The sequence below is a fragment of the Abramis brama genome (genome assembly GCF_963993115.1).
Source record: "Abramis brama genome assembly, chromosome: 25".
NCBI lineage: Eukaryota > Metazoa > Chordata > Actinopteri > Cypriniformes > Leuciscidae > Abramis > Abramis brama.
Window position 1 is genome coordinate 25,505,865 of NC_139987.1, and position 26,736 is coordinate 25,532,600.

At 35.6% G+C, this 26,736-nt stretch overlaps 2 protein-coding genes across 4 annotated transcripts in view; both read left to right on the forward strand.

Moving 5' to 3' along the window:
* Positions 1-8,480, forward strand: part of ccar2 (cell cycle and apoptosis regulator 2) — a 15,999-nt gene extending 7,519 nt beyond the window's left edge. For both annotated transcript variants that reach the window (XM_084104293.1, XM_084104292.1), the window contains 10 exons: positions 1,051-1,214; positions 2,421-2,547; positions 2,637-2,762; positions 2,886-3,023; positions 3,855-4,091; positions 4,172-4,318; positions 5,300-5,408; positions 5,497-5,685; positions 7,084-7,256; positions 7,341-8,480. In XM_084104293.1, coding sequence (XP_083960419.1) covers positions 1,051-1,214; positions 2,421-2,547; positions 2,637-2,762; positions 2,886-3,023; positions 3,855-4,091; positions 4,172-4,318; positions 5,300-5,408; positions 5,497-5,685; positions 7,084-7,256; positions 7,341-7,388 — 1,458 coding nt within the window. In that variant the 3' untranslated portion in view covers positions 7,389-8,480. The remainder of the gene's footprint in view (positions 1-1,050; positions 1,215-2,420; positions 2,548-2,636; positions 2,763-2,885; positions 3,024-3,854; positions 4,092-4,171; positions 4,319-5,299; positions 5,409-5,496; positions 5,686-7,083; positions 7,257-7,340) is intronic.
* A 1,216-nt stretch (positions 8,481-9,696) lies between these two features.
* On the forward strand, positions 9,697-26,158 carry erap1a (endoplasmic reticulum aminopeptidase 1a). 2 transcript variants are annotated; one of them, XM_084105618.1, is made up of 18 exons: positions 9,697-10,594; positions 10,683-10,821; positions 12,632-12,766; positions 12,871-12,991; positions 13,144-13,298; positions 13,885-13,998; positions 15,345-15,476; positions 16,045-16,176; positions 16,262-16,345; positions 17,562-17,719; positions 18,498-18,586; positions 18,683-18,866; positions 20,294-20,450; positions 21,900-22,084; positions 22,171-22,332; positions 23,109-23,249; positions 23,396-23,477; positions 24,366-26,158. In XM_084105618.1, the coding sequence occupies exons 1-18, from the start codon at positions 10,107-10,109 to the stop codon at positions 24,519-24,521; spliced, it is 2,814 nt and encodes a 937-aa protein (XP_083961744.1). In that variant the 5' UTR covers positions 9,697-10,106; the 3' UTR covers positions 24,522-26,158. The 2 variants fall into 2 exon arrangements, with proteins under 2 accessions (XP_083961744.1, XP_083961743.1); XM_084105617.1 differs by having other exon boundaries at positions 9,700-10,594; positions 17,559-17,719.
* The last annotated feature ends 578 nt before the right edge of the window (positions 26,159-26,736 follow it).

Consider the following 26,736-nt stretch of genomic DNA (forward strand, 5'->3'; position numbering starts at 1 on the left):
CCGAGGTGGGAACCCTGAATAATATCTCAGCCTACTCTCATTTTCCAATCAAATCCTAATATTAAAAAAAATCAAGTTCCATCACATCATTGATTCTCAACCAGGGCACCTCTTCCAATTGATTCACTTAATATATATTACAACAACAAGTTGCTTTACAATCATATCACTGTTCATATCACTAATAATTAATATTAATGAGGACGTATTATGCTTTAGTGTGTAATGTTGCTGTTTCAACATGAAAAAGCTCTGCAAAGTTCCAGTTCTTCTCTATATCAGTGTCAGTGTTTCTGAACTCCCTGAAACGCCTCCATTGTAGTCTTGAGTTTCTTTCGGGAACGAACACGTCACAATTTTCCTCATTTAAATAATTAATACGCAGAATAAAGGGGCGGGGCCTGGTTGAGTTAGTTAGTAGTGTGTTAAACTGGTAGTTATAGTAAGGGGCGGGACATTTCCCAAACACACTCGAAGCGCTTGACCAATCACAACACACTGCTCCAGCCGACCAATCAGAGCACAGTGTGCTTTTCAGAAGGAGGGGCTTCATAGAGACAGGAACTAAACAGAGCGTTACTGACAGACTGGGAAGAGACGAGCTGCAACAATGGGGAATATGGGGAGGTTTTTTTTATTTTTTTACATTCAAGCATGAAAACCTATTCTTGTAGAGCCCAAAAACAAAATCAAGACTTTAAAAAGAGCAGAATAGGTCCCCATAAATGCATTACAATAATTTAATTGATTTAAAATGCTTAAAAAAAAGAAATACATAAAATCAAGAAATCATATTAACCCAACCCCCCCCAGTAACTATTGTTTGTTTGTTTCTATTTAGAAAAAAGATAACAAACATGCAGCTTTATCATAATTATAGCAGAAATACTGGAGGAAATGTTTTACCTTAACTTTAACAGTGGGATTTCGAGTCAAAAAGCTTGATGAGAACCACTGCTCTACTGAATATTCTGTATCGCTCATTAATATGTTACATTCTCCTTAATGGTCAAGGTAAGCGAGTTCATTTGTACTTTCTCTGTGGTGTAGTTCATGTTGGTGGACAGTGGAGGCGAACTGCGGCTCCCAGGAGGCCTCTGGTCACCTGAAGCTGACGGAGCGAACCCAGCGAAGGACAGCTCGACGCTGGTCAACACTGCGGTCCGCTGCATAAAGGAGCAAACCTCTGTCGATCTCTCATCCTGCACGCAGTGGTCTGCATACTTCACTTTTAATTTCACTTTAATCCAGTCATGTTGCACTAGAGTCTTGCCAAAGTATATTGATTTTTACTTTGCTTCAACTATGCATTTATAAGTTTCTGAAGTTTCGTATGTCGAAAATTCCTTAAAAAAATTACAGTTCTGAAGTTTTGGTTCAGTAAGAATTAATTTTCTTTTTTTTTCTTCAAAGAAATTAATACTTTTATTCAGCAAGGAAGATTTAATTTCATCAAAAGTGACAGTAAAGACATTTATAATGTTACAAAAGGTTATATTTCATATAAATGCTGTTCTTTTAAACTTTTTATTCGTCAAAGAATCCTGAAAAAAAGGATTATGGTTTTTCACAAAAATGTTAAGCAGCACAACTGATTTCAACTTTGATAATAATAATAAATGTTCCTTGAGCAGCAAATCATCATATTAAAATAATTTCTGAAGGATCATGTGACACTGAAGACTGGAGTAATGATGCTGAAAATCCAGCTTTGATCACAGGAATAAATTACAGTTTAAATATAGGTAATCAAATAAATCCAGCTTTGGTGAACAGAAGAAGAGACTTCTTTCTAAAACATAAAAAATATCTTACGACTCCAAATTTTCAGACCCCAGTGAATGTTTTCTTTTAAATTTTATTTTATAAATGAAGTTTTTCTTTATACATAACAAAACATACCAAAACAAACAATAATAATATTTTTTTTTTAAACATAAAAAACCCTTTATACAAAACAAACAAACAAAATAATAATAAATAATAATACTAATTATAGTCATATTATTAGTATTAGTCATATAGTCAATTATATTCATTCTTTCATATGATACATTCTCAATCATAATTTCAATCCACATTTTTAATGAAGGACATTGAATATCTTTCCAAAATCGAAGTATCAATCGTACTGCCGTAATTACACCCACAGTAACAAGGGAAAACTCATTATTGTTAATCTGAGGAATCTCAGATTTATCTCCTAATAGGCAAATCCTTGATGAAAATGGAAGGTCAAATCCCAAACATTCTCCAAGATATTTCAATACAATTTCCCAAAAAGGTTTTCAATTTTATTTTAGATAAATATTTTCACTATGTAAATGAAAGAAATATGTCACCTTGTGTCTTTTACATATTCATTAGTAATGTGCTAATTTCCCTTAAATGCCTCTTAATATCTTTCTCCCTCTCCAAAGGTACAAGATGGCGGAGCTGAGATATCTTTCAGGAGATAAAATGGAGACCGTTGTGGTGTTGATGCCAGATGTGTGGAATCTAGAGCCAGCAGAAGAAGACTGGGCAAAACTGCAACAAAAACAGCTGGTACTGACTGCAATTATGCTTGAGTTTATAAACATTATCCATAAAATCACGTCAGAGATGTCTTATCTGTTTTCTTTCCTGTCTTCCAGGATGATTTGTTGCTCTCCGAAGGTCCGTCTGTGGTTTTTCACCCCTCCGATGGGCTGAATCTGTCTGTGGTGTCTCTGTCGTCAATGCTGGAGCCTCAGAGCCTTCAGACACGAGACAGCTGTGAGGTGTGTGTGCGCTTACACACGTTAAATGCAGCAATTTTGAAACTATTAATAATGCATCTAGTACGTGTATTACAGTAAACTGGCTCAGACATGATGTAATCAGGTTCTCATGTTCTGTATCAGGTCAGCTTGATGGCGGAGATGTTCAGCGAGATGCTCCAGAGGGACTTTGGGCTTCAGCTGTATCAGTGTCTCTGCCGTCTGCCTCAGGATCCCAGCGTCCCGCTGACCGGCGTCAAAGACGACAACAGCACTCCCATGGTACACTAGACCTCATTACCATACTACAGGTGAAACTCGAAAAATTAGAATATTGTGCAAAAGTTCATTTATTTCAGTAATTCAACTTAAAAGGTGAAACTAAAAAGTGAGATATTTTAAGTCTTTACTTGTTATAATTTTGATGATTATGGCTTACAGCTTATGAACATTTTTGAATTTGGGGTTTTCATAAGATGTAAGCCATAATCATCAAAATTATAACAAATTAAGGCTTGAAATATCTCACTTTGCATGTAATGAGTCTATATAATATATTAGTTTCACCTTTTAAGTTGAATTACTGAAATAAATGAACTTTTGCACAATATTCTAATTTTTTGAGTTTCACCTGTATAACAGTTTTTATTAATATTTTGAATTAGTTTTTATTTTTAGATTTTCTGTTTTTGTTGTAATTTTAGTTCAAGTTTTAGTCATTTTGTTTTTATTTGTATTAGATTTTTTAAAGGTATAATTCACCCTAAAATGAAAACTCTGTCATTAATTCCTCTCCCTCATGTCGTTCCAAACCCGTAAGACTTTCGTTCATCTTCGGAACACAAATGAAGATCTTTTTGATGAAATCTGAGCGATTTTTGTCCCTCCATTGACAGTCTATTGCCTTTTTTTTTTTTTTTTTTTTTTTCAAATATTTTTTTTCAGATTTAATTTTGCCTCATTTAAAATATAAAAAATTACATTAAACTTGCAGGGTCATTAAAAAAAAAAAATCCCCTCCAGACATCACTTTTGGCCACTGCTTTATGTAGAACATCAACTGTTTATGTAAATAGAGCATGTAAATCCAGTAACTTTTTTTTCTCGCTTAAGGAGGATGAGCCCAAAACATCAGACAAACAGCCGGGAAAAAAGAAAGGATTGATCGATGCGAAGAAGAAAAAACTGAAAGAGAAGGATGAGGAGCTAGACGCAGATGACGTCATTCTGATGGATGATACTGAACCGGCTGAAAAACAGTGTGAGCCTGTAAAAGAGAGCAAAACTGTGAGCGCAGGAGGAGACGGGCAGAGCAGCAGCGCCTCAGACAACCAGGCGTCCAAAGACGGTGTAAGAGCTCACGTTTCTGCCCGGATCTGAGCCACGGGTCCAGTGTTTCTCCTCTCACATCTGTTTCTGTGTGTTTGAAGGACTGTCCTCAGGGCTGGACCGCTGAGATTCCTCGTAAGGTGCTCCTGTCCTGCGTGTTCTTTGACCGGCAGCTGACGGGAAGTCTTCGGGAAGCAGATCTGCTCAACATCCTGCTGTCTCTTGGCCTGTTTCTCAGTCACGCTCAGGTTTCATTCCCTCAGAGATGTTTTCTTAGAAATCTGCCAAATAAAAGCTCTAGGGTTTAACATTTGAAGTCAAAGAAATATACATAAATGTTAGTATTGTAATTTTAATGTAGTTCTGTAATAAATGTTATTATTATTTTTATTATTATTAAATGCTTGTTTTTAAATAATATTATTGCAATGTTAGTATATTTATTGATTTGATCAATTCTTATATTAATGCTTTATTAAAATAATAAACTAAAAATATTATAATATAGTAATTGTATAAGTATATTATTATATAATAATTATATTGATGTATATTAATATTATATAGTAATTATATGAATAAAATAATTATAAATAAAAAAGTAATAATAATATTTTTTATTAATTTGTTTTATTTTTATAATATTCAAATTAAATTAAATAATATTTTGAATAATAATATTTTTTTATTATTATATAGTCATATTTCTTTTTGGAAAAAAGCAGGTTTTACCTTTTTTTTGTTTTCCAATACAAATATCTAAAAATGCCTAAATCAAGATACATTTACTTGAGAAGCAAAATGACATATTAAGATATAATAATAATAATGGCAGTGTAAAGTTGCACGGGTGATTTACTGAGAATTTGCAAGGTCAGTGTCATGTCAGGCGCAAAATGGGTTACAACATGCTTTTTTTGGGCAGTAATAGTGCTGAAAATACCAGTGAACTGACTAACACAAACTTATGTTAATGTATTTAAATACTCTCCAGCCACAAATTTTGCATCTGAAAGAAAAACAAATAAAGTCTTAAGTAAAAATAAAAAGTAAATTTTTTTTTTTTAAACCAAAGAGGGTTTGCGCTAAGTAAAAATGTTGATAGTTTATTTATTTTTTCAGAAAACAAGCCTTAAGTCATTGTCCATCTCAAGTAAATGTTTAAAAATGTTTAGATACTTGTGTAAAAAACCAGTATATCTGAAGAGTGCTCTCCCATCTGTCCTCAGGCGCAGGATCTGGTCAGAAGGGCTGCGGTCGGTGGGCTTTGTCTCTACAGGAATCTGTGCGGCCGCTGGTCAGACTGTGATCAGACAGACGACAGCATCAGCGCTGAGGGTGTGTGTGTGCTTTTACGCAATCTGGCAATGCATGAAAACACATTTGTCCATAGCATTCTAAAAATGTCACTGCATGTTCCTCTCAGGGAATAAAGCGATGTTGCCGGGACAGCCCAGCAAAGAGCGAGGGTCGGCCCGTCGCTCAAACGCCACAGATGTGATGAACTACAGAGGGAACGTCATCAACCTGCCAAACCTGCTGCAGTCGCTGGAGAGCAGCAAAACAGCCCAGCGTGAACTGGAGAAGTGCGTCGCCACGCTGCAGTCCAGACTCGGTGAGACTGTCATCAGGGCTGGCTTGAAAATATCGATTTCTCGATTTTTATATCGTTTCTAATTTTGAAGAACCGATATTGATTCTTAAGGCGAGACACTACAGGTGAATAGGGTAAAAATTTTAACTAGCAGATGTCACCATGAAACTTTCCCAGAGAAAAAAATGTATTACAAGTTTTCTGTAATTTAATGTTTAAATATGCAAATTAGGCAATATCTAATTAAATATGCACTAATTTGCATATATTTTAAAAAACTAAAAAAATCTGAGTATTGGATAAAGCCAGGTTAAAAATTATTTTTTCATTGTGTTCACATATTAGATGGGAAAAAAATTACAGAGGGATTTATGGATATCTACTTTTGTTATCCTGTAAATCAGAATATACTGTCAATAGCCTTAAAAAAATGATTTTCGCCATGTTTTTTGGAATAAAATGTTATATAAATCAGGCTAGGAATAATAAATGTACAAATCCCTCTGTAAATGTCTTCATAATATAACTAGGTACAAGACTGGAAGGTTTGGTGTATATCGGTGCTACTGAAGTGGAGATTTCGGACTTGGAGAATGAGAGAAAAGTCATTTTGAGAAAACGGGCTTTAAAGATTTATATCAGCCAATGAGATTGCGCATTCAGCCCTTTTACTTTCACGATTGGTTGCTGATGAAAAGGAAATGACCATATTTGGATCCGACAGCATTGTACAGGAGAGAGAGCTTTCTAACGGTGTGTGTGATGACGGTGTAGACAGCGATCGCGGAGCAGCGCGGATTCAACTTTTGTTGAATTTATGAGAAATCTACAGACGCAAACAGACAAAGTGTAGTAAAATAAAGACCTTTTTTTCACCACAAGTCTGAAAGAAGACATGTTATTGAAGACAAATATCCAAAAATCTCAAAATTGACCAGTGAAAAAACCCCGATGTTTTTGCCTGCCGTGTCTCGCCTTAAATCCCCAAAATTGATCTTTCAGTCTATGCTTTTTCAGTTGATAAATGAACATTGGATTGCCTCACATCCAATAAATCAAAATAAGCTTTGTGCTGTTATTGTCAATTTTATCATGAAATTCTAATGCGCTCTTTAAAGCGGCGTGACGGATTGCAGTAGCGTCTCAGTTCAAGCGGCACGTGAACCGATCAACTCTTCCGCTTTACTACTAGTTATAGCACCAAATAAACATGAATGAACATCAAAATGTACATTGAAAGATACCGAAATCCATATCAGGTGTCATGTAATCGCAATTAATCAATATAGAATCGAATCGGAAGCTTGTGAATCAAAATTCAGATGCCTCTCAATGGTGTAATGCTGTATTTCTCCCATCATATTCATGCTGCATTTAAGTTTGACGTCTTTGGTGTGGTTCACTGTGTGTGTGATTCAGAAGCAGCAGAAGCGAGACAGGCCTCTAATGAACAGGAGCAGGGCCAACAGAAAGAGCTCAAGAAGAAACTGGAGAAAGCCGAGACGCTCAACAAAACGTACGAGAAGAGTCTGAGAGAAAACACCGGTCAGATGACCTCTGTCATTGAGAAGATGCAGAGGATGGTCGAACAGGTGACGTGTTTGAGAGCTTTATATGCATTTTAGACTTTATAATTCCACAGATTTGTGTTAATATACTATGTTTTTACTGTTTAGACGACGGCCCTTACAAGTGCGAATGCAGGGAAGGATGAGAAGGTGTAGAGCCCCATCGGACGCCCATGCAATAGTGTTTGGGCCGAGGAGAATAAAAGAAAATTTAGTCTCTGTTTCTTTGCTTTAAAAAAAATGTTTTTTGTTTTGGGTTTTTTTGTGTGTGGGAAAATGGATGTTTTATCATACACATACACATTTGTAAAGGATTTTATTAATAAAAATGAAAGTTTTGCTGGTTTATTTTAGAATGTAATGTGCTCAATATGGAAAGGAAACGTGGTTTATTTATTTAGTTTTATTTAATTTTATTTTTTTAGTGAATTCTGGCAGCTATGAAAGTGTGATCTTTCCACAAAACTGACAATCTCATAAACAGAGATACAGATATGAAAACTTATTCGTAATCCGGTATAATGTTTTTTGTTTTTTTCTCGTCTTTTTTTACGTGATTATAAAAACAGTTTTTTAAATTACAAATCTCTGGTTTGATTTTAACTTAAGAATAGAAAGGTTGAAAAGAAGCATGCAACAATTTTTTTTTAGACAAATTGGATTTTATTGTATTTCATACTTGTTAATGTGTACTGAAGCATTTCCTTACTGTTTGAAACCATCCACCCCCATAATTATTCTTCAGTGTTCGTATGAGGTTAGGTCTAGACTAAAATATAGTGAAAGTCCAATTATTCTGGAAATACTGCCTGAATTCTCCCTTTGCAATTAAAGTAGTTTGGATCTGACTCAACCCAACTCTATTTGTTAATCTACTGTGATGAACAATTGTGGAAAATAAATACGTTTTAATTAAACTAAAGTCTGAAACAATTTTGGAAGGTTTGCAAACAGTAGAATGTCGACTTATTTAGGATTTAATTTGGCGAAAAATATTTTTGTCTTTTTCTCAGGGACCATTTTATATTTTCTAATGACCTGTTTCTGAACAATTGCATTGCAAGATGGGGATAAAGAGAATTAAGTGTCATAGGTGGACTGAGTCAAATTAAAAACAAATCACAAGACATGTAATATACATGTATATATTCTTTTCTTTTTGTTTTGTTTTGTCTATTTTTTAATCCACAAGAAATAACCACATTTTGTTTAGTGATGAAGTTGGCCAATAAATATAAGTTCATCAAATCATAATGTATTTGTCATTCTATTTTGATAAGCAGTCCCAACATGCAAAAATACACTTTGCTCAATCATTTTTAATTGGAAACGTACAGACCCTTTCCAAAAAATTAGAATATCATGGAAAAGTTTATTTATTTCCATAATTCCATTCAAAACGTTAAACTTCCATAGATTATAGATTCAGGGCCCACAACTTAAACGATTTCAAGTATTTAGTTGTTTATTTGTACAAAATTTGGGCTTCCAGCTCATAAAACCCACGAAAACAGGATTTCAAAATATTAGAATATTACATGAAATCACACAGTAATTACACAGTGATGCCATGGTCATTGAACCAGGTTTTGGTTCTTTTGGCAGTGTGGGCCGGTGCAAATCCTGCTGGAAAATGAAGTCAGCATCTCCATAAAGCTTGTCTGCTGAAGGAAGCATGAAGTGCTCTGAAAATGTCCTGGTAGACGGCTGCGTTGACTCTGGATTTAATAAAGCACAGTGGACCAAAGTCCTCAAATTTTGCATCTCATTTGGAAACCAAGGGCCCAGAGTCTGGAGGAAGAATGGAGAGGCACACAATCCAAGATGCTTGAAGTCCAGTGTGAAGTTTCCACAGTCTGTGTTGGTTTGGGGAGCCATGTCATCGGCTGGTGTTGGTCCACTGTGCTGTCCACTCAACGCAGCCGTCTACCAGGACATTTCCAGAGCACTTCATGCTTCCTTCAGCAGACAAGCTTTATGGAGATGCTGACTTCATTTTCCAGCAGGATTTGCACCTGCCCACACTGCCAAAAGAACCAAAACCTGGTTCAATGACCATGGTATCACTGTGTAATTACTGTGTGATTTCATGTAATATTCTAATTTTTTGAAATCCTGTTTTCGTGGGTTTTATGAGCTGGAAGCCCAAATTATGTACAAATAAACAACTAAATACTTGAAATCGTTTAAGTTGTGGGCCCTGAATCTATAATCTATGGAAGTTTAACGTTTTGAATGGAATTATGGAAATAAATAAACTTTTCCATGATATTCTAATTTTTTGGAAAGGGTCTGTAATGTTTTGGTTTGATGGTGTGTTTTTGACCCACTGCTACAGAGGCCGCTATTTCTTCCCAACTTCAGCTGAAGAAGGCTTATATCATGAATAATTAAGTAGTCATGATGACGTAGCCTGGTGTACTTCCTGAAGCGTCGAATCACGTATCCCAATTATTCAACAGCCAGTCTTTTGCGTAATTAATATTCATGAGAGCGTTCACTGCTGCGTTCAACGTGTCTTCGCAAGCACATAGATAAGGTTTTTTTGTAGTTATATAAAACGTAATATGATGTGTTATAAGCTCCAGCATGTAATACTATAATCTGAGCGCAAAAAGGAGACGTTTTCACGTCAGGAAATCGGATATTGTGATTGACAACTGCGTAGTTTCACTTTCAGTTACCTAAGGGATTTCGCGCGCAGGTTCGTTCGAAACGTTTTTGTCCGCTGAATTCGAATGTAAATTAGATACATTGTATCATTTGTGTTTTTCTTTCTTTGTGACGTCTAAAGTTCGTAAGCAGTGCTCATGTGTGTTATGTACAAGCGCATGTATCCAAAAGAAAGCTGATCTTAAACTTCTGTTTTGCATCATGCTCTTCTCCCAGTCTCGCGGCTTAAACTGCCTTATATTTGCCATTTTATTCTGTGTTCTTTTAACTGGCAACCATGGAATGACTGTCAACACGGACACAAATGTGTTGCCTTTTCCCTGGGACAAGATGAGGTTGCCAGAAACAGTGAAACCCCAGCACTATGAGCTCCTGATACACCCCAACCTGACCTCGCTGACCTTCTCTGGTGTTGTCCAGATCCTCGTGGAGGTAGAGCAGGACACCAGAGCCATCATCCTCCACAGCAAGAACCTTCAGATCTCTAAAGCACAGCTTTTAGAGTCCAGATATCATCGGGATCTTCAAATCAGTGAGTTTGAAGCCAATGAACAGATTGCACTCTTCGCTGATGGCTTCACATTTCAGAAAGGAAATCATTTGGTGCATTTGGAGTTCTACGCCAACTTATCAGACAGTTTTCATGGCTTTTATAAAGGCAGATACACCACGAATAGTGGAGAGGTCAGGTATGGGAACCACGACATTAGTGCTTTTGTGATTAATTGGTAGCTTGAAGAGTAAACACCCCTCAAAATTATATTTTTTTCCCTACAGGATTATGGCGTCCACTCAGTTTGAGGCGACACATGCTCGAGCCGCCTTCCCTTGTTTTGATGAACCTGCGTTCAAAGCCAACTTCACCATCCGCGTGCGCCGAGAATCGAGGCACATTTCCATATCCAACATGCCCAAGGTACACATAGCTAAACCTTGTATTAAATCTGGGTATGATCTTTATGGAGCAGGTCACATTGGATTTAATGTAATTCACCAAAATCACAATGAAAAACCAAAAAAAATAAAAAATGGGTATAATAGTTCTCACACACTAAAAATAAATAAACATGAGAACATATGAGATTTTTAAAACTATTTAACTATCTAGCCTGTGTATCTGGTCCTAATCGACCCGCTCCGAACGGGATTTAAACCGCCAGTGCTAGCGCACCTCTTGAGGCCAGGGGAGTGAGGTTTACACAAACAGCTCTTACTGGCCTACATCCCTTACACTCACCCCCCTAAACATCACTCCCATCCAGGTCAATGGCACCCAATTTATCCGGTCCTATTTGACCCGCTCCGAGCAGAATTTGAACCGGGGTCTCCGGCTTGGGAGGCGGGCACGCTGAAGCCTCGGTTATACTCCAGTTTGGACGCGTACACGGACAGCTGTGGACAGCACAGACACGGACTACTTGTATTTATACTACTAAAAAGTGTATGCTGGGGTCCGCTCGGGGGATGTGTTCTGCACATGCGCAGTAGATCGGAGCAGTTGGTGCTTTTGCCGCCTAGTGACATGTACGCGTGGTCACAAGAAATGGGAGGCCGCAAAGAGCCTCCGTGTACACCATCCGATGATGATTTTTACGTCACGCAGACCCTAACGAGCCCTCGTGTCCGTTACACCTGGCGCTCCTAACCTCAAGATCATGGATTTGATTCCCAGTGAAATTAACATCCATGAACTGATAGAAATGTACGTCATTGCATTGCAAATTGTACATCAATGCAGTGTAAATGTCTTCTACTTAAAGCATCTGCCAAATGCATGAATGTAAATGTAAACACCCTTAGTGGGTTGTTGAGAAACTGACACAAAATATAGTACTTCAAAAATAAAAAATACAAATGGGTTTCTGTGCTGCTGCTGTTAACCATGAACCATAAACCATGATCAACATCATAATTGTAATACACAATTTTGTATTTTGTACACACATTCCACAACACATCAGCTTTTCATAATCCTAAATAAGATAAAGTCACAAAATATCAAGAAAAATATCATAGGTTAGCCAGTATTTTCTGGCAAATCAAAAATGAATCATCAAAATCATTAACCATCATAACGGTCAATAGCTATGTTCCCATCCACCTATTTTTATGCAAATTTTGGGTTATCGCATAAAAAAAACACTGGATGGAAACACCAAGATGCACATAAATTCTAAAAATGTGCATGAAAAATTTATAAGCTTAATTGAGGTGGATAATTTTTTTATTTGATAAGAAGACATGCATAAACTACGATGGAAACACATTTTTCGATGCGCAACAAAAAGCTCACGTGACTGCCTCAGCAGTGGATGTGATTGGATAACTGGACTAGCCAGCAGACCAATTACATCGTATGTTTGACATTATGAAATGCCTGAGCCAAAGTCTGTCATCAGAATGATTTGGTTTAATTCCCTCCGAGAAGCGTCTCACATGATGGAGGATAAAAGAGCCACAGTTTCTTCCCCGATTTTGCAGCAACTTCCATTTTTACCAAAAACCAATTTCCCAGGAAGTGACGATTTTGTTCTCTTGAACACATGGGATGGAAATGCTAATGTAATGCGATATTCCAGTTTTGCACACTAGCTAAATTCACAACTTTGAATGTAAATTTACAAATTGCACAATCTGCAATGTCATTTATTGACATTGAACTCAGTGATCTATTTTTCAGACTCTTTCTTTAAAGTAAACTAATGAAAAACTATTTCATCCAATAGCTGAGAACTGTAGAGCTGGCCGACGGGCTACTGGAGGATCATTACGACACGACAGTGAAGATGAGCACCTACCTGGTGGCCTTCATCATCTGTGATTTCCACTCCATCAGTAAAAAGAGTCAGCATGGAGTTGAGGCAAGTCAATAATATTGCCTAAAGCATTATAAATGCACTTTACAATACACCCAGACCTGAATAAAACTGTGGTTTCTCTCCTCATGACCTGAATCCTGGTGTAGATATCTGTGTATACGGTTCCTGAGAAGATCAGCCAGGCGGAATATGCTCTGAACACCGCCGTCACACTGCTAGACTTTTATGATGATTATTTTGACATCCCGTATCCACTTCCCAAACACGGTGAGTGTGAAAGTTCAGCTGTCACCATCTTTACTGCTGTTGAAAATGGCATGCATACTTTAGTTTGCAATCTGGCATGAAATAATGCAAAGCTGTAATCAGTATATTTATAGGCTTTTTAGGACTTGGCTATAATTATCTTTTACTTGCAGATCTTGCTGCGATCCCAGATTTCCAATCCGGTGCTATGGAGAATTGGGGTCTGTCGACGTACAGAGAGTCCGGTTTGCTATTTGACCCTGAGAAATCCTCATCCTCTGACAAACTGGGCATCACCAAAGTCATCGCCCATGAACTAGCCCATCAGGTTGATATTTCTGTTACTAATTTAATCTTAGTACGAGATCACGTACAGCTAGTCGGCCTCTTTCACAAAATATATTTAGTTGATGCCTATATAACTGTACATGATCCTGCTTATTGCACGACTACTTAACAAATAAATACATAAATGGAGATTATTTTAGTATGTGAGAAGAAAGAGAGATATGTGATATAATGAACTCTCGTTTGTTAACATTAATGTATTATCTAACAATGAGCAATATCTTCGTACAGCATTTATCTTTGTTAATGTTAGTTAATAAAAATGTTCATGTTCACAGTACATTAACTAATGTTAACAGATGCAACTTTTGACTTTAAAAATGTAGGCTATTAGTAAATGTTGAGATTAACATTAACTAAGATGAATAAATGTTGTAGAAGTATTGTTCACTGTTATTAATATTAACAAATAAAATCTTATTGTAAAGTGTTACCAGATATTGGAGACATGAAACTAGCAGAGATTTATAGGATATCAGTTGCCTGGCAGTTTTGCTTCATTATACACAAATATTTGACTACTGAATGATGTAATTGATGGCTAATCATTCACATCTGTTATCCAGTGGTTTGGAAACCTGGTTACAATGCAGTGGTGGAATGACCTGTGGTTAAACGAGGGCTTTGCCAAGTTCATGGAGTATGTGTCTGTCAACATCACCCACCCTGAGCTGCAAGTGGTGAGACCATGCATCTTTACATTTAATACAACTGTCTAATAGTTGAGGTTAAGTCATAAGCTGCGGTTATGTGAATACTTCACACGCTGGCCTTTTTAACATAATTCTGTGTGTATTTGACCATTCAAGTGCAAAAAGCTGTGAAAGAGAACTGAATTCAGGATTGCATGCTGTCTGAGAGAGGCGGCTTTCTACGCGTGCGAGTAACACACTTACCTTTTCTCATGGCTTATTGCACTTTACTCTTTTTAACATCAAGCATTGCACATCCTGCTCTTTATGTTCTCATTGATGCATGCTTCTTTATCACTTTAAAGTGTCAATGACTTGTACTATTGCTGTGCTATGTACATACGGCAATATAAACAATATAGCAAAATCTCTAGGATAGACACTTTATATCGTCTCCACCAGTGATGTCCGGCCTAGGAAATTGACATCTGCACCCTTTATTTAAATATTATGAAAAATATGTTAAAGATTTTGTAAGCATTACAGTTGTGCTTGGAAGTCGATTGTTTTATTTGTGATGATAACACAATGAAACAGGCCAAATTGTGCGGACTTCACTTTTGGCCAGACTGTCATACAAAGAAATTATGAACACATGTGAAAACAAGAGAGAACCAACAAAATATTAATAATTGATTATGTTGTAGTCAAAGTGAGGTTTTTTTTTTCTATGCTTTTTTTTTTAATAGTAAAATAAAACCTGTAGCTGTAGTTTGCCTTTTTATATATATTAATAAATAATTTTGTAAGATAAATACCTTAACCAAGTTTAGTGTTTTGTTCTTCCCTAATTTTTAATATATATATATAGAGAGAGAGAGGAAAATATTTGATATTTGTTTATTTTTATATATATATATATATATATATATATATATATATATATGAAGAGTTCAGATGCAAAAGCCTCTAAGTGTCATCTGAAATTTTCTTCTAGAATGATCATTTTTATAAAGCTTGTATATTTAAGTTCAGTAATTTCACTTAAATGACAACTAATAGGTAATTTCATTGTCATTTAAGTGAAATTACTGAACTTAAATATACGAGCTTGATAAAAATGATCATTCTAGAAGAAAATTTCAGATGGCACTTAGAGGCTTTTGCATCTGAACTCTTCATATATAATCAAATATTTTCCTCATATTTTAATGGTTTAATCGAACTTGTAGGCACATTAAAAACAAATGTCCCCTCCGCACATCACTTTCAGCCTTCATTGTATATCATCACACTGCCCAGCCCTAGTTGAGCTTGTGATATGGTCATTTCAACAAAGTCTGACTGATATGTAACTATAACAGAGCTGATATTATTCAGTGTCTCTGTTTTAGGATGATTATTTCCTGGAGAAGTGCTTCACCGCCATGTCAGTGGACTCTTTAATCTCCTCACACCCCATTTCCACCCCAGTGGAGAATCCTGCGGAAATCAGCGAGATGTTTGATGACGTTTCCTACCGAAAGGTACACAAGCACTTTATATATTTTGATGCTGATACTAATATCTTAGAGAGCAGGGTGGCCGATTATAAAGCCAATATATATATGATATTACACTATTTAAAGGGACACTTTTTGTAACTTTTGGTCCCATAGAAGTTTAAAAAAAACTGCATTTTTACAAAAATGTTAGTAAACCTTTAATTTTAATAACATGCATAAACATTGCTTCAATGAAAATTAACATATTTGCGACTTTAGAAATAATTATAATATGATTTTTTATTATTATTGAGCTTTAAAAATAAATCTGTAAAAAACTAATTTAAGCTTTAGCAACTTCTTGACTCTGTTATTCTTTTACATTCACATCAGGTGTTGGTATTCTCAGCACTGTCAAAATAAAAGTTCCATCTCTGTCAAAATAAAAGCTGATTCTGACACTTAGTGACCAAACAGAAACACTTAAAAATGACATTTAAAAATGCCAAATATCTGCCATGATGATATATTGGTTGTCCACTGATCTCTAAAAGCCTTCACGTGAATAATTAGCTGTAATATGTCTACTGGTTGTTCATCATCTCTCAAGGGAGCGTGTATCTTGAACATGCTGAGGGATTTCCTGACCCCAGAGGCTTTCAAGTACGGTATTATAGACTACCTGAAGAGACACAGCTACCAGAACACCGTCAATGCTCACCTCTGGGAAAGCCTTACCAATGTGAGTGACCTCTGTTGGTTCCTGTGTATGTTCTGCAGCTCTCAAACCAATGCTCTCGAGCCTAAACGCATTTCAACCTTTTCAGATCTGCACTTCTGATGGACTGGACTCGGGGAGACTAAAACTCGATGGATTCTGTTCCAAAGTTAGGGCTGAATCTCCAGCTTCTGTGAGTGCTGCATTAAATAATATAATATGTAGCAATCATTTATCATTTTTTTAATTCATTTTTAAAGGAATTATCTGGGTTCATAGCAACATTGACAGCATCTATATGATATGATATGTGATGGGATATGATATGATAAAATATATTATATGACAATATATTATGTGATATGATATGATATGATATGATAAAATATATTATATGATGATATATTATGTGATATATGACATATTTTGTAGTGTAGAATATATGACGTCATTTTTTATAAGACATGATAATATATAATATATGACATTAAATGATATAATATGACATGAAATATTTTACATATGACATGACATGATATATTTTATAATATATGATATATGACGTGATATGATACATGATATTACATATATGACATGATATGTTATATGATGATATTATCTGATTTATATATTATATGACATGATATATGAGATATATGACATGATATATTTTATAATGTATTATATATTACATTATATATTTTATAATGTAGAATATATGACGTCATATTTTATAAGACATGATAATATATAATATATGACATTAAATTATATAATATGACATGAAATATTTTATATATGACATGACATGATATATTTTATAATAAATTATGATATATGACGTGATATGATACATGATATTATATATATGACATGATATGTTATATGATGATATTATCTGATTTATATATTATATGACATGATATATGAGATATATGACATGATATATTTTATAATGTATTATATATTACATTATATATTTTATAATGTAGAATATATGACGTCATATTTTATAAGACATGATAATATATAATATATGACATTAAATTATATAATATGACATGAAATATTTTATATATGACATGACATGATATATTTTATAATAAATTATGATATATGACGTGATATGATACATGATATTATATATATGACATGATATGTTATATGATGATATTATCTGATTTATATATTATATGACATGATATATGAGATATATGACATGATATGAACCACAAAACAAATAAATGATTCAGTTAATGTAGTAAAACAAATCCTGTTCTAGCTGAAATGGCATTATATGATATGTAATATGTTATATTATATATCAGATCATATCATTTCATAATATATCATATGAACCACAAGTAAAATAATTCCTTTAATGTAGTAAATCAATCCTGTTCCAGCAGAAATGGTTCATGGAGGACAGTGTTGACGTTAAAGCCATCATGGACACCTGGACACTGCAGGAGGGGTTTCCTTTAGTCACTGTGGAGGTCAAAGGTCAAGAGGTCATCCTCAAACAGGAGCGCTATCTTAAAGGAGAAAAATCTTCAAAGACTTCAAGGTATGCATAATGCATACTAAACAAAGATACCATGTGAAACTATTCAAACCGTATTATGCTTTAAAAATGGTATGTTATGGCATTCTGATCGAATAAGAAGTAAAAAAGAAGATATCATTGGTAATTAGGGTTGGGTATCATTTGAATTTTAACGATTCTGATTCTGCTTATCGATTCTGATCCTTATTGATTCCTAATTTCGACTCCAATGAGGTAAAAAAACACACATTTCACATTCACATTTATTCTAAGTCTTTTTGCAAAACATTTTATTGTAGCTGAATACCATGAACAAAAATACACAAGAAACTCTTGCCTGTGGTTTAAAAATACCATAGCAAAAACAACTAGCCTAACTAATATAAATTCAAAGCATTATTGCGGACAAGTAAACACTCAGTAATTAAAAATAAACAAGTTAGCAATCACACAATTAATACAACTGAACAAAATACCGTTTTAAGATTTTCAGGTATTTAAACTAATTAAATATAAAATAACGCTGCACATTATAAATAAAATATAGGCTACATTACAAATATAGTTACAAAAGTTATTCAGTCAAGAACAGCAAGTGAATTTTCTCTTTGTCTTTTGTTGTTTGATTAACTTTATTATATTAGGAATATTAGGCTGCTGTCACTTTAAGAGCTGCAAGAACTCCAATATACTGTTACACATGTGTTTTCCTTGTTCCCTGTTTATGTTCACCTTAGACATAATAGCGATAGCACATAAGCAATAATATTATTTGTTGTTCGTAATTGATGTCTCATAGTACATCAAGCTTCCTGTGGCAGGTCCCTCTGACTTACATCACCAGTCACAGTAGTGCAGTGCAGCGATTCTTGCTGAAAAGTGAAAAAGGTGTGTGTCACGGCATCAAATATTAAACTAACCCAACATTTTTACCTTCCCGGCATGTTGTTCAGCGTATGTTGAGATCTGACTGTGTGTCTCCAGATGTGCTGTACCTGTCAGAGAAGGTGGAGTGGATTAAATTCAATGTGGACCTGCGGGGGTATTATATTGTCCACTATGAGTCAGGAGGCTGGGACGCTTTGATCAATCAACTTCAGCAGAACCACACAGTGTTCAGCAGCAACGACAGGGCCAGTCTCATCCACGACATCTTCCAGCTGGTCAGGTGAGGGAACGTCAAACAGCATTTGCAATGCAGTGAATTTCTGTAATACGGCACTTTGGATTCAATGGAACGGGATACATATGTGACCCTGGACCGCAAAACCAGTCACATGTTGCACGGGTATATCTGTGGCAATAGCAAAAAATACATTGTATGGGTCAAAATTTTAAATTTTTCTTTTATGCCAAAAATCATTTGAATATTAAGTAAAGATCAAGATATTTTGTAAATTTTCTACCGTAAATATATAAAAAATATATTTTTGTGAGTGAATGCAGCACAATCGCCAACATAAATGTAGAACTTTAAAGGCGATTTTCTCAATGTTTCGATTTTTTTGCACCCTCAGATTCCAGATGTTCAAATAGTTGTATCTCGGCCAAATATTGTCCTAGCAAACCATACATCAATGGAAAGCTTATTTATTCAACTCTCAGATGAAGTATAAATCTCCAATCCAATCTGACTTCTGACCTGTAATGCTGCCTGAATCATAATCATACACTGTTCGTTCGTTAGCCAGAGGAGAACTGAGCGACTGAGCCTGGGTTCTCCCAAGGTTTTTTCTCTCTCCATTCTGTCACCTGATTGTGGTTCCCTTGCCACTGTCACCTTTGGCTTTTGGCTTGCTTAGTTGGAGACATTTAATATTCAACAATAATATTGATCTGCCTGCATTGACACATTATATGAGAATAAACTGAGCTGGACGATAACATTATGGTTTTCTCCAGAGCGGCTGTATATATAAATTAACAAAATTAACAACATTTTTACTACAAAAATAAACCATCACTGAACTTACTTAAGATGGACTATGACGCTATTTTCTTCTAGATCTGCTGTGCAGCAGAAACTAACTTTGTTGCATTATTTTCCTGTTATCTCTGTAAAGCTGCTTTGAAATAATCTGCATTGTAAAAAGCGCTATATAAATAAAGGTGACTCGACTTGACTACTGCAGTAAAGTACAGTATGTTAAAAGTAATGTGTGTTTTAAGCATGTTAACCTGTTCTATTTCACCCAAAAAACAAAACAATGAACTTTTAAATTATCATCACATGACGACTTTAAAATATATATCAAATCAAGTGTCGTTAATGCTGTAGAAAGATGCACAAACACACTTTTCAAGCAAAACATTTGACAGAAATCTTTATGAAGATAAAAACTATTTGTGTGAACTAGAGGAGAACTGACTTCATACATCTACTAAAAATCACCCAAACACCAGCTGATTTGAAGACATCGAGACTTCATACGTGATGAAGAAATGTGACGTTAATGAAGAGATCCTGCAGCATTTGAGCACAAACGACACTTTTTTTTCTAAAGAAAAATTGTATTAAGACATTTAAATTTGTGTCAGTCATTGCAGACCTCGTTGATTCATGTTCTTGCTGGAATATGTCTGTCTTTCCTTCAGCATAGAGAAAGTCCCACTGGATAAAGCTCTGAATCTGAGCTTGTACCTCAGTAAAGAGTCTGAGATCATGCCAGTGACGCAGGGCTTCAATGAGCTGGTGCCGCTTTACAAACTCATGGAGAAGAGAAACATGGAGGAACTGGAGAACAAGATGAAGGTAGTGGCTGAAAGAATGATCACGTACTGCAATGTTTTGGATGTTAAGATAATTTCTGGTGTCTCAGTTTAGACATTACATTTCAAATCTTTGGTTTGGATGAATAAATCAAAGTACAATTAATCATTAATTAAAAATTCTGTTTAAAGGGATACTCCACTTTTTTTGGAAATAGGCTCATTTTACAACTCCCCCAGAGTTAAACAGTTGAGTTTAGCATAGATCATTGAATCAGACAGGACCATTAGCATCTCTCTCAAAAAAATTACCAAAGAGTTTCGATATTTTTCCTATTTAAAACTTGACTCTTCTGTAGTTACATCGTGTACTAAGACCGACGGAAAATGAAAAGTTGTGATTTTCTAGGCTGATATGGCTAGGAACTATACTCTCATTCCTGCGTAATAATCAAGAAACTTTGCTGCCGTACCATGAGTCCAGCAGGCGTAATGATATGACGCAGCGCCTGAAAATAGTCCCCAGCTCGGTAACTTCCAACGTGATCGGGACTAAGTTTGTCTAACCTATTAGACCTATTTTCATATCATTACGCCTGCTGGACTCGTGGTACGGCAGCAAAGTTTCTTGATTATTACGCAGGAATGAGAGTATAGTTCCTAGATCAGCCTAGAAAATCACAACTTTTCATTTTCCGTCGGTCTTAGTACACAATGTAACTACAGAAGAGTCAAGATTTAAATAGGAAAAATATCGAAACTCTTTGGTCATTTTTTTGAGAGAGATGCTAATGGTCCTGTCCGATTCAATGATCTATGCTAAGCTATGCTAAAAGTGGTATCGCCAGACCCGGAGTTCGGCTGAATGGATTCGAAAACGGTAAGACTCACTGTTTAACTCTGGGGGAGTTGTAAAATGAGCCTATTTCCAAAAAAAAGTGGAGTATCCCTTTAACTTGAAGAAATTATGGCAGAAATATATTACTATTGTACAATAGAATGTACTTCTCAAAGTAATAATAAATAGAAACATTATTTTTTTAAGGAATGTCAAACAATATCACTTTTCGTTCATATTTTAACTTACATTTTAAACTTATGTTGTGCAGCCAAAAAATGAAAGGAATTGTTTAAATTTCATTTGATTACATTTTAAAAGATTCAATTATTAAAGTTTTATGAGTTCATTTGATTACCTCCGTTTAATGATATAATACATTAGTATTAAATAAAACACAGAATCCCCCCAAAAAATAAAACAGCAACATTACAGAATTTTGTTATTTCATAGGGCCATATTATTTATTCAATTTTTGAATTAATAAAGTTTTATGAATTCAATTGATTAGACATCCTTTTTGATTTTTAAAATTAAACTATTAAAACAGAATCCAGAAAAATTCTAATGGAACACAGAAATTTTGGAAAATTAAATAGCATTTCATAGTGTACTATATTTCAACAAACTGTTGGTGGTTTTCTGTTTTAACAGGGTCATTTAGTGAAGTTATTCAAGACACTGATTGACCGTCAGCACTGGTCTGATGACGGATCTGTATCCGAGCGGATGCTCAGGAATTATCTGCTGTTGTTTGCCTGTGTCCGCCGTTACCCGTCCTGCGTCAACACCGCCACTGAACGCTTCCAGAAGTGGAAAGAATCTGATGGCAAACTGCGGTAAGAGTTTGTTTGATTCACATAACATCCACATTATACATTCTGCATACTATTTTAACTCCATTTATATCGTTTGTTTGGTTCAGGCTGCCTGCTGATGTCAGTTTGGTGGTCTACACTGAAGGAGCGCGCACAGATGAAGGTTGGGACTTCCTGTTGGAGAAATTCAAGCGATCCACCTCACCATCGGAGAAGTGGATGATTAAAGCCGCCCTCGCGTACACTCCATTAACTCACAAGCTTCAGTGGTGAGTCTGGATGCATGAAGCTGCTGAGGTGTCACATGACATTTTCAGAGTTCACACAAACATGACATCGGTGATGGAGTATGAATCATTAATGAAGATCAAAAGGTCAGCATTTTTGGCATATTTATCTGAAAAGATCTTCACTTTAAAAGTCAAGCAAAAGCATGATTCATTTGTTACCTTTTCCATCCTGAGTGTCATTAAGGGAGTCCTATTATGCTTTTGTACATCTTTCTTTAGTGTGTAATGTTGCTGTTTGAGCATGAAAAAGCTCTGCAAAGTTATTCTCTATATTAGTGTCACTGTTTCTGAACTCCTGAAACGCCTCCATTTTAGTCTTGAGTTTCTTCCGGGAACGAACATGTCACAATATTCCTCATTTAAATAATTAATACACAGAATAAAGGGGCAGGGCCTGGTTGAGTTAGTTAGTATAGTGTTAAACTGGTGGTTATGGAAAGGGGCGGGACATTTCCCAAACACACTCGAAGCACTCGACCAATCACAACACACTGATCCAGCCGACCAATCAGAGCACAGTGTGCTTTTCAGAAGGAGGGGCTTCATAGAGACAGGAACTAAACAGAGCGTTACTGACAGACTGGGAAGAGAGGAGCTGCAACAATGGAGAATATGGGAAAAATAATGTTTTTTTTAAACATTCAATTATGTTATAACTTATTCTAGTAGAGCCTAAAAACAAAATCAAGACTTTGAAAAAGGGCGTAATACGTAAACCTGCTCTATGCTGTGTTTTTCTTGCTCATTCTGTCTAGGCTCTTGGAAAGAAGCATTGAGGGAGAGATAATGAAAACTCAGGACCTGCCATCACTGGTCGTCACTGTCAGTAAAAACCCAAAAGGCTTCAAACTCGCCTGGGAGTTCATGAAGACCAACTGGGGGAAGCTTGTGAAAAAGTGCGTAGCAGATATCTGTCTGAAACATTATTATTGCTTTCATATCTACCTGAAGACTTTATTATGTGATCAAATAAACCTTGGCATATCATGGCATGATAGATAGTGAATATTAGTGGTGTATTGAATCTAAATCCTGATTTCAGGTTTGATCTGGGTTCATCTGCAATATCTCGCATGGCGGTTGGAGTGACCGATCAGTATTCCACCAGAGAAATGCTTGATGAGGTACTGTTGATCTGTCATTTTGGTGACTTTTACATATATTTTCCTGCTTAAAGGTGCATTGTGTAATATTTAGGAGGATCTGTTGACAGAAATGCAATATCATATACACATCTATGTTTTCAGTGGTGTATAAAGACCTTACTTAATGAACCGTTTTGTTTTTATTACATTAGAATGAGGCATTTCTATCTACACACCACGGGTCCCCTTACATCGACATGTTTCTACGGTGGCCCTAAACGGACAAACGCGTTTCGTCACTATGTTGTTCTTTGTGCAAAGAAGCTAAAGCTAAAGTCAGCGAATAAAACACTGACACAATGATGAACAAGTAACAATAATATTCGCAATAACATTGTTTTACTGAATAATTACGTAAACCTAATTTCTTAATTTATCTTTGCAAAGAAACCTCATTGCTTAACTGGCTACTCTCTGCTGTCTCAGACGACGACATCACTTCCTGTCAGCCACCATAACTTCTGTTGGGTGCAATTCGCAACCTCACCACTAGATGCCGCTAAAAAATCACACACTGCACCTTTAAAGTATGAATGCAAAATGAGCACATAGTCCAAAAAAGTTAATGAGATGGTTAAATAGTGCGACTCAAATATAAATTGAAATATTGTATTAATTATAGTCCATTGCTTGGTTTTTATTTGCCATCAAGTATTCATTTTAAGAAATTCATTTTACTTTTGATAAACACAATGAAAACTCATTTACTTGTATCAGTGATATATAAAAAGCTGTTTTGTTTTATATAAAGATGGTCATATGATCTTACAAATCATGCGCGTCAGATTATATCTGGTTAATGCCATGCATAACCAAAAGCGGTGAGAATCCTAGAGCATGAAGCAGTTGTTTGTGTTGTTCCTGTAGGTTCAGACTTTCTTCAGTTCTCTAGCGCAGGATCAGGGCTCTGGGCTCCGCAGCATCCAACAAGCCCTGGAGAAAATCCAGCAGAACATCCTCTGGATGGACAGGAACGTCCCACTCCTGAAAGCCTGGCTGGACATGCAGTCAGTCCAGGATTGAGTCCTCACAACTCTAGAGACTTTTGGAGGTGTGTGTGTGTGTGTGTGTGTGTGTAACTCCAGACTGCACCTAGCTTCACCTTTACAAGGATCTTTACACTGGAATTGTATTTGAATCAGCTCTGATATCATGATGTTAAACATGAACTTTTGAATTGGCTGTAATAAAATGTGTCTAAAGATGTGAAATGTTCATGCAAAATATCAACTTAATTTAAAGCTGCAGTCCGTAGTTTTTCCTCTTTGTCGCCATCTCTGTTCAAAATCGAGACAGCGCGGATGAATCCAGTGTTTTGAGGAGAATGTGCGGCTGTCAGTCGCCGCGCCGGTGTGGATGCTGGCATTCGCAATCACAGATTCTACTTTTTGGAAGTATGACCAACAAAATGTCATTGAACAAGTAAGTAACATCCACTTTTGTTCTGACCAACTAAGGGGAAAAAAGCATTGCAGTAAATCGCGCTGATTAAATCTAACGATCACTTATCATATCACATCAAACCGTGCAAATTATACTTTGTTCTCAAATTGCTAATGTTAACAACATCAGCATTGCGTGACTACATGTAATGTCCTTCCGATATTATCCATGTTTTCGCATGGGCCGGTTGCAGTCTCTTTTATTCTGTAGCCAGTCCGAAGTCTTCTGCGTTTTACAACGGGTGAATCTCTAGTTGTCACTGGTGATTGTCGTTTGAACCTTTCTGGATCCGCCATCAAATTGAAACGTTTATATCAATTGCTGTGAGAAAAGGCTATAAATCTCCAGCATCCTCAGGCTCATAGCCGACAAGCCGAGACTCTTCTTTATGTGGACAGATGTGACGTAATGACACAAAGACATGCTCAAATTTCCCACTGAAATCCACCAGTTTTGAATCGAGCTACGTCAAGCAGATAGTTTTGAACACTGGCTGATTATGTACTTGCTCAAAAATTTATTTTGAACCCAAAAAAGTTACGGACTGCAGCTTTAAGTTGTGATGCACTGATTATTTTTTTATTTTATTTATTTCACAGAAACACCAAAACTGAAATGAAAGTTTTCATTTATCCAAATAAAATAAAACTGTGAATAAAGTCTAATTTAATAACCAACACTCAAATTAAAACAGAGTCGTAAATAACCATTAAAATGTCAGAATTTAATTCTATTCGATATCAATTAATTTGGGTATGCATCAGGTATAATACATGTCAGTTATTCTCAAGGAAAAAAAATCTCTCAACTAATGTTGTAAAATAGTGAACAGTTGGTACATTAACATAATATTAAAGGTTCAAATTAACTGATTTCTATACAAATATTTAAATTGAATACAAGACAGTTTTTATAGCAACAACATTGATAACTTTTTAATGAAATAATTTTTGCTTCATATCCAATTTGTTTTTTTTAATCATAAATGTTTAAACGCCTGGAATAAACACTGGTTTTCAGGACAGATTTACTCAAATGCATTTAATATTGAAGAACAGGGCTTGTGCTGATATTTATCAAAATGCTCCTCTATAGTTATTTTTTCAAGTTGACCAGCGAGATCTGGACGCTGAATGGCTTTTCTGAGGTAAATGTAACGTTACGCGGCGTCCTCCTGAGACCCAGGAATAAACTTTTGTACTCTATTGTGGACATTATATTTGAGTGAATTTCTCTGACAGCATTCATGTCAGTTTAAGTCTGGGTGTCCTGTAAAGAGCACATTCAGGGCTTTTCTGGAGGTTTCACCATGAAAACAACTTCTCCTTGGTCTTTTAAAATGGCTGAGAATTTAGTTATCAAATTTAGCACTCTAATGGAAATATAATCATATTTTTGTGACTCATTTTCAAAGAAATCTCAGGAAAATGTTATGTAGTTTGATTCAAAACAGGGCATTGATTTCATACATGTAGAGGACACAAGGACTTAAATCATGTTTATCAGGCATTTTGGGACACAGAAGTGAACAGGGAAAGAAATTATAGATCAATATTCCTATGAAATATGAGATATTCTTATGGAAATATTCCCAATGATTACTCCCATTATTACACATCTTTTTTTCATTACATGTTGTTGCCCCAAGAACACATTAATATGAAAATTAGAAACAGTGTGTATATGCATTGCATAGAATGGTAATGGCATTTATGGCCATGTTTACATTTCAGTAAAATGGTATATCAAATCATTCTGTTATATCTTTCATAACATATTTGAGAATCATATTTGA